Below are 12,557 nucleotides of genomic sequence, written 5' to 3'. Positions count from 1 at the left end.
ATAGATAGTGTTTACAATTTCTAGGATTTAAAAGGGATGTCACCTGGTAAATGTATTTTAGCAGTCTTGACAAAAATTGATTTAAATAGTACTCAAGTTTCCTATGAAAGCTGCTGGTGGTGAGTTGCTTCTGACATGGAATACTGAGCACAGTCAGAACAAAAATTTTTCCTGCCATGAGTTGCAAGGGAGGTAGAAACACCCTGGTGTGATATCAGTTCCTGGGGACTAAGTTTAAGCTTGTAATGCATCCTTTTCTATTTCAAAGGGAGGGCTAATGTTTAATTCTGAAGGTTTAGTTTATATATTTTAAAGACTAAGTAGTTAATATTTGTATAGTTTATTAAATGCAGTAATCATCTTTTAAAAATGAGACATTAAGTGTATTCTCAGGCCTGTGGTTAAAAGATTTGCTATGCAGCATCTGTCCTGTGTGTATTATTATCTTCAAATTATTTGGTCTATCCTGTTCTATCCTGGCTTTTCATCAATTTTTTTTCTCCTTTTTACTTATTTAACCAACCATGTGTGGAGAATATAACCAAGGCAGTAGAAGACTTATGAGTGCTTTGATTTCTTACCATCTGGCATAGAAAAAGTCCCATATATTTTGCTTTGCTCTTGGAAACAAAATGGAAATGTACAGGTGAACAGTGACTTATCAGTCATCAGCACTTGAAGCACTTGATACTAATCACCATCAGGAGATACCGAATGAAACTTAAATGGGATATGAATGATGATGTAGTGTTTTCATATTGGTGGGAGGGGGAGGGTTTCCCTCATTTTTTGGAAGTCATTGAGGAAGTTCACAAAACAGAACATTCCATTCAACATAAATCTTTTTTTTTTTTTATCCAGATCTCCAGAATTGAAATGAAGCATCCAAGCCCTTTGTCAACTAGCACACCAAATATGGAACTTGTCACACCAGGGTCAGCAAAAACACCTTCACCTGCTACAGCTAATGAAAACCATCTCAAAACCAGCAAAAAGAGAAAAGCTATGGACTTCCTCAGTTGCATACCTGCCCCTCCACCACTGACACCAATATGTTCCGTAATTTCTCCATCTGTTAAAAGAGCATTTCAGCCTCCACGAAGTTTGGGTTTACAGCACAGCAAGTCACCTAAAGGGACAGATCAGAATATTGGCCTTGTCACCCCTTGCAGAAAAGTGAGAGAAACTGTCCATCTTCCTGAGAATGACCTGGTTGCTGATGAAGAACTGGCAATGATTAATACACAAGCACTCATGAATAATTTACCAGAAGAAAAGAAGATGGATTACGTAAATGAAAACAGCAATGCAACAGCTACTACTTTATCTGATGATCTTCCATCCAGAAAAAGTTCCAGGTCTGCTGGGGAAGCAAATAACTCCTCAAAAGCAGTTCTGAAGTAGCTGAGGCTCTTCAGCAGAACCCAAAGGAACCTGAAGACTTATTACCAGCCCACAGAATGCTACAAAAACCAAAATCCCAAAAATGCTGCTAATGCACATGTACAGTATTGTATATATTTCAAATTCAAATTATTTTTACACTTTGTACATTAAAACTTGATTGTATTTAATAAAGTTCTATTACAAAAACAGACTCATTAAATAACACTTCATTTGCAAAATAGTTTGAAGTTTAGTATGTAAACACTTCTCACAAAGATGAATTGTACAATAACATCAGTGTGGCTGAGGGTTTGATGACATTTTGTAAGCCATTGATTCTGTGTTCTTACATTACAGCAGGATCTTTGTTTCAGTCTAAAGCCATCAGTTTTGTTACCCTCTGCAACATTAGAGTAGTTGTTTGGTTGTCCAAAGTGGCACAGGGCATAATAAAGAGTTCTCTTATTTTCACCAAACAGAACACTTTAATTCTGAAATGTTGCTCTGCTATTCTGGCACACTTCTTATACTTTTCTCCTCAGACTTTCCATATAGCATTATGGAGGTTTAAAGAAGAGCTATGATTATTTCATTCAAAATGCCACACAGAATTGTTATTGTTAAATAGCTCCTTGGTCTGTGTTTCTGCTTCAGCTGTTCAGAGCTGCTCCTGTAGCCCTGTTCCCACGTAGGAGTTAATACGCACAAGCCTAACACTAATGTTTCATTTCAGGAGCCTCTCCATCTTTGGATCAGTGAACTCCTATGTCTTGGCAAGATGAAGAGCTAAGTTTGCTCTGTTGAAGGGTTTTGCTTGCAGGCTGGAGAAGCTCTTTGTGTGTGAGGTAAGACCAGCATGAATCCAGTCAGTGGAGAGAAGGAACAGCATCAGGTCTTGCTACAGTATGTTGAGCTACTTTTACCATCATTCACTTTGCCTCTGAAAGTTACAATAATGCTGTAGGCAAGGCAGTAGATACAATAAGTTTATGCAGTCAGATATAAAGCATTAAAATGGCATGAAATGCCAGTTGTGTGGGGAAAGAATTGGCCACAATGGCCTTAAGACAGAAATAAGTTAGGAATGCTTATCGCTAGTGTCAGACTGTCCTGCAGAAAAAAAATATCCTAAATGTGGCATGTGGTAGAGCCCAGGGCATTTCACATATGCCTGGATGCATTTTCATGGAGGAAGAGGGATGAGACAGAGTACAGTTTGTACTGGGCACAGTGCTCTTACAGTGAGCACATAGAGCTGTGAGATGGCGGTCCAATGCCATTTAAAGATTTGTAAGAAATAAAAGTAATTTAGAAAAACACAAGAATAAAAAACAGTTTAGAAAAAAATATAAAACTAGAGACTCTTGTACCCTAATAATTAAAACACCAAGGAATGCACTCTTCAGTTAAATGTCGCATTCGGACGTGCCATGCCAGGTCTCCTCCTTGGGATGGCAGAAGAGTGGGTGGGATGGGGACCCGTGCCATACGCTGCACTTGCTCCGCTGCAGCTTCTCTCATCCCTGCTTGGTTTTTCAGACTGGAGCACGCTGTGGAAAGTAACATTGTGTTCATATTGTTCTTTCATCCGTTGTATCTTTTCCCGAGGGACATGGTGAATATTTCTTCTGTAGAATCAAAAGTAACAGAAAACACAAGTATTTAGCTGCCTGTGTATGAGGAGTTACCTTCAGTTTGCTGAAGTCCCTGACAGGTTCAGCATAATGGTTAGGTCTCCACTGATCCCTTTCTGGCCATTTTTACAAATTACTGTTCACTTCTACCTACTTCTTAGGAATATTATTGTGACTGCTGAAAAATGTAACACCATTATTTTTGGGAGACAAACAGGACACAGAAAGCTGACAAATATGTTGTGTAGAAGACCTGTGTGGTATTTTATACGAGTGTTGCTGTGTTTTAGCACTAACAGATTGACCTCAGTGAGCTTTTGTACAGCTAGAGCTGCAGCCAGCCCCAACACTGACGCAGCTGCAAGGACCGAGGTCACAAACTGCTGTGCCTTGAGAGCAAGTAGGGAGACATGGCACGTGATGTGGCTCTGGCTCTAGGGTAGACTTGTAAATGGCAAGGTTGAGAGGGAGGAGAACACAATGCTCAAACATGCAGGGCTTTCTGCTTAGAGTAGCCAGAGTGGCACCAGCCATGATCCCTCCACAACTTAGCAGGAATTGTCTTCCCAAAGACCACCAGGAATTTCTGTTTGTGAGTTTGCAAACCCCGAGTATCCTTGGGTTTGCCCTTTAGTGCTATTAAAGTGCAGCTTGTGCCCCAGAGAGTGTATGTGAATTATCTCTACAATGCTTCTGTGAAAAGTCAGTGTGTGTCAAATATGCAATAAAACAAATTGCAAGTTACTGAGTAGCTCTGCCTACAATGAATGATCAGATTGTACCCCTGCAGTGCTCCCCTAACAATGGTGGGTGCTGCTGAGGCCAGAGCTGGCTGACAGCTCAGGCTGGTGGTGTCCTCACCTGTCCCCAGCCCTGAGCCATCTGCCATACCCTGCCTCCCCCTGCAGCCATGAATGCTCTGGGCCTTGGCTCTTTGCCATTTGTGTCCATCACACACAGACAGGAGCAGCATTAATTTTTGACTACAGCTCTTGGCTGGTAGAAAACAAATCCTTCCGTTGCAATGAAGTGCCCATGCCTTGTTTTCTTGCACTAAGTTAGCATATGTTATCTTCTGGAGCTGGTAGCTGGGGGAGCACTGCTCCCTGTAACTCACTTCACATCAGGCTGGCTGAAGGCTAGGAAGTCAGCCTGCACTCAATTTTTCAGTGACTACAGCCATTAACCCTGCAGTCACTGGTCAATATAACATTCTTAGAGCCACATTCAGCTGCCTCTATATCCTACCACACTGTACAGAGTGTTTATAGCGTTTTTTTGTGTGTTTGTGTGTGTGTGTGTGCATGTTAAGATCTTTACAAAGATCCTCTAGAACCCCATTTTTTACCCACACTTGATGCACCATCCCTCCATGCTGCAGCAGGACAGCATCTGTTATGGTTAGATTCTTAAGGACAGAAGTCTGAATCTTGGCTGTAGTGCTTAGATTTGAGTTTGTGCCCAAACAAAAGAGACTGCTGCTCAAAATACAGAATGAAAATCAGGCCTCCTGCCCCACCAAGCTTGCAGCACAAAAACATGCTTCAGGGCTTGTTGCCTTTTCTACTGCCTGACTCACTTCAGGCTCTCTCAGGGCTGAATTCACTACAGACCAGGTACTCAGTAATGGAAATTTCCCACAACAATCTTTCTGTTGTCATTTACCAGGCTACATTCTTCCCTATATGAAGAGGAAGAAGGCTGACCTGAGAGCATGTCAACAGAATGAGAGAAGCTGTCTGTTCCAGCAAAGAGAAAACTATGTACCTTGTCAGTTCTTGAACATTGAACTTCCAGGGTGTATCTGGTTCTTGGAATGTAACTTCATATCTATTTTCATGTGCCTAAAGAACACAAAGATGACATTACAAAACTGCACTAAAAGAACTGCCACCTCTGCCAGAACTCCTGACAAGAGACACCAATGTGTCTTCAAAGACTCTGTATGATGTGTTTTTCACAAGTCATGAACTACAATCATAAATCATACCTTGATATATTTGTCAACAAATAGTTTGGGAACTGTTCAGTTCATGTCACTGCTGGGGAAGGGTATGATGCCCTCATGACCAAAGTAGCAGGTTCAAAGGCCATTAATCTTTTCAAGTGGTTTTGCCTTCACTGAGTTACAAAGCTGTCCAGCTAAATAACCACACTGGCATCTCTGCCCCTACTTCATCACAATATCCAGCCTTAACTATAATTAGAGAACTACAGGAAATAGTATTTACTACAGTAAATATTTTTTGCCATGTAAAGAACCTTTTCAGTCAGATCAACCTGTAAATGTCATAGCTAAGCATATAAAAGCAATAAATCAGAGCTTTCCCTACCATCATCACATAGGGCTTCATTTCCCAAGCATGGATGTTGGTGTTATCAATAATAACTGGGCTTTTCCCATTCTTCATTGCTTTGCGTGCTGCAATGTAACACATGAAGTAAAGCTAAAATATATTGAATAACAGAGCCAGGCCTTACTAGCCCTACAGTGTCCTTTCTTTGCCCACTGCTGCCATGCTTGGTTCCCCACCAGACCTGACCTGGGTTTGCAGCTACCACCCAAATGGGAGCCGAGGCCAGTGCCCAGCAGCTCTCCTGCACCAAGAGGTGGTGCAGCCTCTGGCTGATCTGAAGCTCTTATAGAACAAGAAGCTCTTATAGAACTTACAACAGCCAAAAATTACTGTCATTTGCAGGACACCCCTGTTACATCATCTCAAAGTATGTTTGCCATAGCTACAAATTCCTTCAGAGCACAACCATAAAAGCATGGTACATGAAGTAAAGACCTGGATTGTTTAATTCTCAAACTTAAACCCAGCCTGCAAGTTTTCTTCCTGTCTATCATTACATTCTCACCCCCTTCCAGGTCAGGACACCTAAGAAGTTAGAGGAGAAGGCTGCAGTACCTACACTGCAGCGAGCAGCTGCTGGGCTGGTGACTGAAGGGTATCAAGATTCAGCAGTGCCTCCTCTAAAATAACATTACCCAACCTCCAAAATGTTTTCGTTCACACATTTCCCTTTTATAAGTCAGAAGAAATCAAATCAGAAGTGGTAAATGTATTTTTTAGCCAACGCCCCATGAACTACAGTGTATGACACCACCTCGAGGTATTTTATTCTGGGGGCTAAGTTTAAAAACAGCCTGATATGCAAAACTATTTTGCACAGCCCCTGGATCGAGTTCAGTCACCTCTTTTCTGGTTCCACTTGTGTGCATCTTCTAGGAAGTCAGGCTCAAAGACGTAGACACCATTTTCAATAAAGAAGTCATCAGTACTAAGGACTACAGCACCGGGGTTGTCACGTTTCAGCTGTCTGCAAGGAAAAAAAAAATGAAAGAAGGATTAGTACCTGGTAACACCCTTTAACAGAGACCATTAAATCATGAGCTATTTGAGTGCTCTGCAAATACACAGCGCTGCATTTGAAAAATCCCAATTTAAAGGATCTGGAAGTACTACAATCAGTAGATGGACACGTAGGAAGAAAGGAATGGAGCTCGAAGGAGTGGCCTTGATTTCTTTAAGCACAGATTTCAGCACAGAAATCTACACTGGACTACCAACATCTGAGTCTTTAATCTTATTAATATATTTAGCTCTCATTCTGAGTTATCTGAGAAAGAAGGACTATAAAGAGTAGGAAAAAAAAACCCAAAAACAACAACAACAACAAAAAAAAAAAAAACCAATAGCCCAAACCTGCTTATCCAAGCATGTCAGAAGACAATTTGACGATGGGAATTTTGCTAGAGATTTCTCAAGATAACCAGGAGGAAGGATTTCTTATTTAGTAAACATGGTCCAGAGAACCATGAGTTTGGTTTGAGGGGCTTTTTTGGCTGTAAAGCAGGTAGCACTTATTCAGAATTTTAATTTGCAAACAAGTATCTGAATGATAAGTCACTATTTTGTGTTAATTTATATAATTTTATAGTTCTTATTGCTTGTCCCTGTTCCACTTAAACCTCCTCTTGTAGACCTGAGTGATTTTTATATCTTCATCTTTTAAACAAATTTTATAAAGAAATCTGAGTTTACAAAAAATATTTTATAGACAAATTTGCAGATCCATAAAGCAGACTGCTGTGGTGAGTGGCACTGGGCAATCCCACTTCCCTTCACATGGGAAGTGCTCCTGCAGGCCAGGGATGCCATGGGGAGCAAATGTGTGTCCTGCTGGACACTGACCAGCTGCCTCACAGGCAGCCACTGGCCCTTGGAGGTGGAAGGAAGTTCTGCCTTGTGTGGAGGTTTAAATATGAAGCATCCCTCTGCCAGTCCTTAGATACCACAAAAGAAAAAAAAATCCCCAACAACAACAATAAAACCCCAACCCTTAATGGATGATTGTGTTCCCATTTGTGTATAATCCAATTTATTTTTTTTTGTGTTCATACACAGAATTATCCTTTTTTTTTCAATCAGAGAAGAGCTGGGGGAGGAGAGAGTCTCTGCAAGAAGTCGGGGAGAGCCCAAGGCATCATCCCTTTATTTCCTGCCTCCCTAAGGCCTGGAATGTGTTGAGAAAAGGATGAAAGGTCAATCAAGAAACCCTGAGTCTCTCATGAATGCTGCTGCCCTGCTGTCTCACACCACACATGGTCTCCAGCCCCTGTGACTCATTTCAGCTTTCCTAATAAAACACTTCTCCCTCCATCCCCACAAGTTGCAAAATAACCATTTCTCAGTGTCTTATCTACATGGGCAAGAGCAAGGGAAAAGGTGTCTCCAGGTTATCAGCAGCAGAACAGGCACACAAGGCAGAAAAACCTTAATTTTGTCACCCAGCTCTGTTCCAACCATTTACTTACCAGCTGTACCCTAATCTGCCTGCAAGCAGCAGTTCTTCACTAGAATTGCAGGGTGCATTTAGCTGAATAAAGGTCAGCTTCTGGCTTTGCTCTGTCTCCACTGTAACTTCTACCATCTGCTGATCAATTAATATTATTTTGTGGTGGGGTCCACCCCAGCCAGCAGTGACTGAGTGCTGACGGAGCCAGGACTGGGCTGTACCCCCTGTAAGGCATCATTCCAGCACCTTCCACCCCAGCCAGCAGTGACTGAGTGCTGACGGAGCCAGGACTGGGCTGTAAGGCATCATTCCAGCACCTGTCCTCGTCTTCTAGCTCCAAATGGATGTTTTATTCACAAAATTACTGCTGGGCAAACTTATTTAAGAAAAATCATGTATTAAACTGTTAGCAAACAGTAAAGTTTTGTTGCTTTAATTTTGGCCTCAGGTAAAAAATTCTTATTATGAAAAGCAAAGTAGCGTCTAACGCTTACCTGGTTACTGCTGTGGATAACCTGATATATTCAGATCTGCCTATGATTCAGCACCTCACCTTTCCCACTGCTTTATTCATTGCAATTTCTTCTCTAAAAAATTGACTGTTAAAATATGTATTTTCCCTTTAGCTACTAATAGGCACATAAAATGTGCACATTAATAGAAGATCTCAAGGCTAATTTTTTTTCTTGCTCAGTATTTCTTTTTAAAATGTTCTTAACCAGTGCAAATTTTAAAATCAATTTCCTTAGCACATACCTTACTGAATTTTCAGCCCTGAGAGTTTTGATATTAACCTTTAAGTAATCTAAACTGTAGGTGAATATCTGTAAGCTCAGACTGTGGTCCTCCCATCAATAATTAAAGTAGATAAAACTTGTGTTTCAAAGTAGGAAAAATATGGGACAAAATGGGCTGAGAGCTATAAATTACTGTAACATTTGCTATACTCATACCAAATGAGCTTCTGATAACAGCAACATATGAAAACATGAAGTGGGAAAAAGATGGTTTACCTTCTGTTTATTTTGGTGGTTTTAACTTTTAGCTTTCCAAAACAACCAAACTGTTGCTGATGTTGACAGCTGTTTTCTGTAATCCCTTCCATATTGCCCACAAAGCTGACAAAACTCTTATTTCTTCTCTCCCTTATTCCAGAGGGCACAGCACAGCCCTGCCCTTGTGTCTCACCCCCGGGGGGTTCAACCACAGCTCTGTTTCCTAAAGCACCAGGCTCGTGTCCTATTTGATCAAGGCGCTCAGGAGACTCACCTGAAGTGGTTTCATGAAAAGGTAAATGTTTACAGTGCAGTGCTGTGTGGAGGCAGGAGCTGCAAGAGCTGAAGTCCATGAACCCATCAGAGCTGCAGTGCTGCAGCGGGGAATGCTGGGAACAGCTGGCCCAGGACTGGAATTACTGGGATAAACTGGGCAACAGCAGCAGAGAGAACTGGAGAAGACACAGATTGTGCCAAGCAGTGATGCCTCAGCGCCAGTGCTTTTTTCACCTCCTGTTCTGAAAGGTTACTTGCCCTGTGCTTCACAAGGGAGAATAAGAACAAGCTTATTTTGAGCAATAAATCAACAGCTGTGGCTGAAAACTCACAAGTTTGATCATGCCCAGCCTGTAGTGCTGGAGTTAAACTGCTGGATAAAGGGTTAGGTGTAAGCTGAGCTGTGCAGCACAGCCATGTGCTGCTGAAGAGGGAAATGCAGCTACTGTGCAATGCAGAGTTGCTGGGGAAGCAGGTATGAGCTTGTATGTGGCTCACTTAAATTCTGGAGGCATTTTTGGAAGTACAGCTGCCAATGCACCTCAGATAACCTTTTTCTTAGCGGTTGCCTCAGTGTGCTCACAAACCTGCACTGTGAAGTCAAGGACGTGTTCAGGAGGAGCATGTCCAGCACGCCTGAAGGAGGCTGATGGAGAAGTGACTCCCAGCTGCCCCTTCACACTTCTGTGACATTTGGTAATCGGTTAAAGGCAGGTAGCTGGGACCACCTAAAATGTGTGGCTCAGGGAAGCTCATCCTTAACAGTGAAGCTGCTGGAAAGGTGTGAAGCTGGGTGGTGAGCAGACCAACTCCTCATCCTGGCTTGACTGCTCAATATATCACGTGGGTCCTCCCTGTCTTTAGCAGAAACCAAAAACCAGACCCGAACTGGTCCATGCCAGTATAGGGCTGCTCTGAGCTGGGAGCAACCAGGAGGAGGAAATAATTTTAACAAAAGTGCCATAACTAAAGCTTACAAAGCTGTATCCAAACTCTGCTGAGTGACATTGAAAGGTCAAGGAAACAAGCCATGGATCCAAGGTTGTTCCTAGGACAGTGTGATGAATAGAAAAGGGGCCTTTTGACTGGAGTTATCACTGGGTCGCTGCATCACCAGTGATAACATTCATGGTTTGTGACTCATGAGCACACTAAAGATGTAGAGTTTGTGACAGAAACACAGAAATACTGGCTGATCTGCTGAAAGAATTAATGTAGATATGTTTGAAAGAAGAAAGAACAGAGCAAAGGCTAAAACAATGGTACCCACTGACAGCCAAGATCATTAACAGCAATAAAACTGGGATGGGTCCTGTTTAGAGCTCCCAAGGCCAGCGCTCAGCTGAGGCCCAGCACTGTGACCTGCCACAGGAAAACGCGTGCTCTGAGAGCACGAGGATGGCCAGCAGGTCTCACCAGCCTCTCCACACCTGCTTCCTTCCCCTTATCTCAAGAGGGGCAGATGACGAAGACACCCAATATGGGAAAATTAATATAATGGGGAAAAAAACCCACCTAAGATTCACAAAGCACCAAGTAAGTAGAATTCACAGGCAAAAAAAAAAAAAAAAAAGGCATTATAGGAGCTGTTGACTGGAGATGGCACAGCAGACCTGGCTAAAACCTACCCTGTCACCACCAACTGAGAGCAACCTAGCAGAGAAAGTGAGGATGAAACAAATTACAGTCCTTGTCTGCTCTGATTTTGGGCAGAACACTTGTGCACATTCATCTTATTGCTTACAAGTATTAAGCTGTGATATTGTGAGTGGATAAAATCAGAGAAAATAAACTTGAATTTATAAAATGAGTTTACAGAGTACTTTTGCAAATAAACAACCACCTTCCTCCTCCAGTGGGATCTTGCACCGAGATCTGATGCAGCCATAACTTTCCCCTGTGCAGCACATACCATTTACCAATACCAAAAAGTATGCAGTGTGAGAATAGCAAAAGAATTCTCTTGGTACAGTCCTTCACAAGCTGGACAGGGTTAAAGGAGAGGTACTAAATGCTGCCTCTTGATCTGTGTGTTGCTGAACAGCCAAACACAATGATGCAATTGAGAGGGGCTAGAAACAGTAAGACCCTCAAACCTCAGGGGACTACTACAACAATACTTACAACTCATTTTGTAAATATGTCATTAACAATTAACCTTGTGTTTTGACCTAAAAAGTAAAGGTAAGTACAGTTACTTGCACTGCCTGAGAATATGCCCCCAAACCTTTATGTTCTTACTGTGCTAGGAGAAGACCCAAATCCCCCTGAAGGAGCAGGCCCACACTTACACGGCCTCTTAAGGGAGAGGTGTGTTTCTTGGGTGTGAGCAAAACATGGCATTTGGCAATTCGTAAAGAACTTTGTTTGCCAAAGTGCAGTGAGGCAGAAGGCCCAGTGGGACAGGGAAGTGTTGTACTGAGAAGAGGAAACTGTAGATGAACCCCGTGTATCACACAGCTTTGTGCTGCCACCTCTCACAGCAGAGCCCTTCTGTGGCAGGGCCCATGATCCCAGCACGGGTTCCTCAGCCCAGCACAGTAAGAAAACAGGGAACGTTCCTCTTTCGATAGAGAGTGGGTGGCACTGGAAGCTGTGTCATACCAGACTCTGAGATTTTGTTATACCAAAGTACGGCCCCCATGGTCACACAGGCTGTGGTGCTGCTATCCAGCACTACCCACTGTGTTTTTCTACCTATTTACAATCAGCCTTTGAGATGCTGGGGCATGGAGAGGTCTCCTCTACTGATTTTATATACTGCTAAAGCTCTGACCAGGAGCGCAGGACAAAAGCAGAAGTCAGAGTTGCCAATTTTCAGCCAGAGAGAGGAAGTTTTTTACCATGTTTGTGATTGAACACAATTCAAAAATCCCAAATCAACAAAAAAACCCAACCTAACCAAACCAAACCATACCAATCAACCAAAAAATAAAATTAAAAAAAGAAAAAGAAAAGCCACCATCAATCTGGCGGTTTGAGAAAAGGAACAAGTACCGCCCTGGTCGGGTGATCAGTCCATCTCAGCAGAAGCATCGCTGCGGGTACCGCTCGCTCGGAACAGGAGCTCGCACAGTCCCACGGGCAGGACACCCAGGCACGGCCACAGGTGCGGGGGACAGCGCAGCCTGGAGCGGGCCTGGAGCCGGCGGGTCCGGGGGCTGTGACCAGCCAAGGCTCCCTCGGGCTCCCGCTCCCCCCGACCCCAGCCCAGCCCAGCTCTGCCCCGGCGGGTCTGCAGCGAGTGCCGGGCGGGCACATCGGCTCCCGAGGCACTGCCCTGCTTGTCCCGGCTGCTCCTGCCCCGGGTCCGGGTCCCGCTTACCTGGCCAGGGTGCTCTTGCCGGAGCCCGGCAGCCCCCGCAGCAGCACCAGCCGCCCTCCGCCCCGCGGGGGCCCCAGGCTCAGCGCCCCCAGGGCCCGCAGCAGCCGCTCCTCCGCGGGGCCGGGCCCGCCGGGCCGC

At 43.6% G+C, this 12,557-nt stretch overlaps 2 protein-coding genes across 2 annotated transcripts in view; one reads left to right on the top strand and one right to left on the bottom strand.

The window, feature by feature from the left end:
• The first annotated feature begins 18 nt into the window (after positions 1 to 18).
• Positions 19 to 1,434, top strand: LOC120506570 (breast cancer type 2 susceptibility protein homolog). The gene has a single exon (XM_039718243.1). It carries the CDS (start codon positions 715 to 717, stop codon positions 1,402 to 1,404), a length of 690 nt encoding a protein of 229 aa, XP_039574177.1. The 5' UTR covers positions 19 to 714; the 3' UTR covers positions 1,405 to 1,434.
• A 115-nt stretch (positions 1,435 to 1,549) lies between these two features.
• N4BP2L1 (NEDD4 binding protein 2 like 1) overlaps positions 1,550 to 12,557 on the bottom strand; it is an 11,448-nt gene continuing 440 nt past the window's right edge. Inside the window, 5 exon segments of the mRNA XM_039718242.1 lie at positions 1,550 to 3,014; positions 4,788 to 4,864; positions 5,354 to 5,442; positions 6,220 to 6,344; positions 12,420 to 12,557. The exon segment at positions 12,420 to 12,557 is cut by the window's right edge and continues 53 nt beyond it. Coding sequence (XP_039574176.1) covers positions 2,789 to 3,014; positions 4,788 to 4,864; positions 5,354 to 5,442; positions 6,220 to 6,344; positions 12,420 to 12,557 — 655 coding nt within the window. The 3' untranslated portion in view covers positions 1,550 to 2,788.

The sequence above is a fragment of the Passer montanus genome, unplaced genomic scaffold, assembly GCF_014805655.1.
Source record: "Passer montanus isolate IOZ18808 unplaced genomic scaffold, ASM1480565v1 scaffold4, whole genome shotgun sequence".
Taxonomy (NCBI): Eukaryota; Metazoa; Chordata; class Aves; order Passeriformes; family Passeridae; genus Passer; species Passer montanus.
This window is presented reverse-complemented; position numbering and strand designations above follow the sequence as displayed.

Bases quoted from the DNA above. Each gene is read 5' to 3' on its own strand.
- LOC120506570 (XM_039718243.1), top strand. From the start codon at position 715: ATGAAACTTAAATGGGATATGAATGATGATGTAGTGTTTTCATATTGG.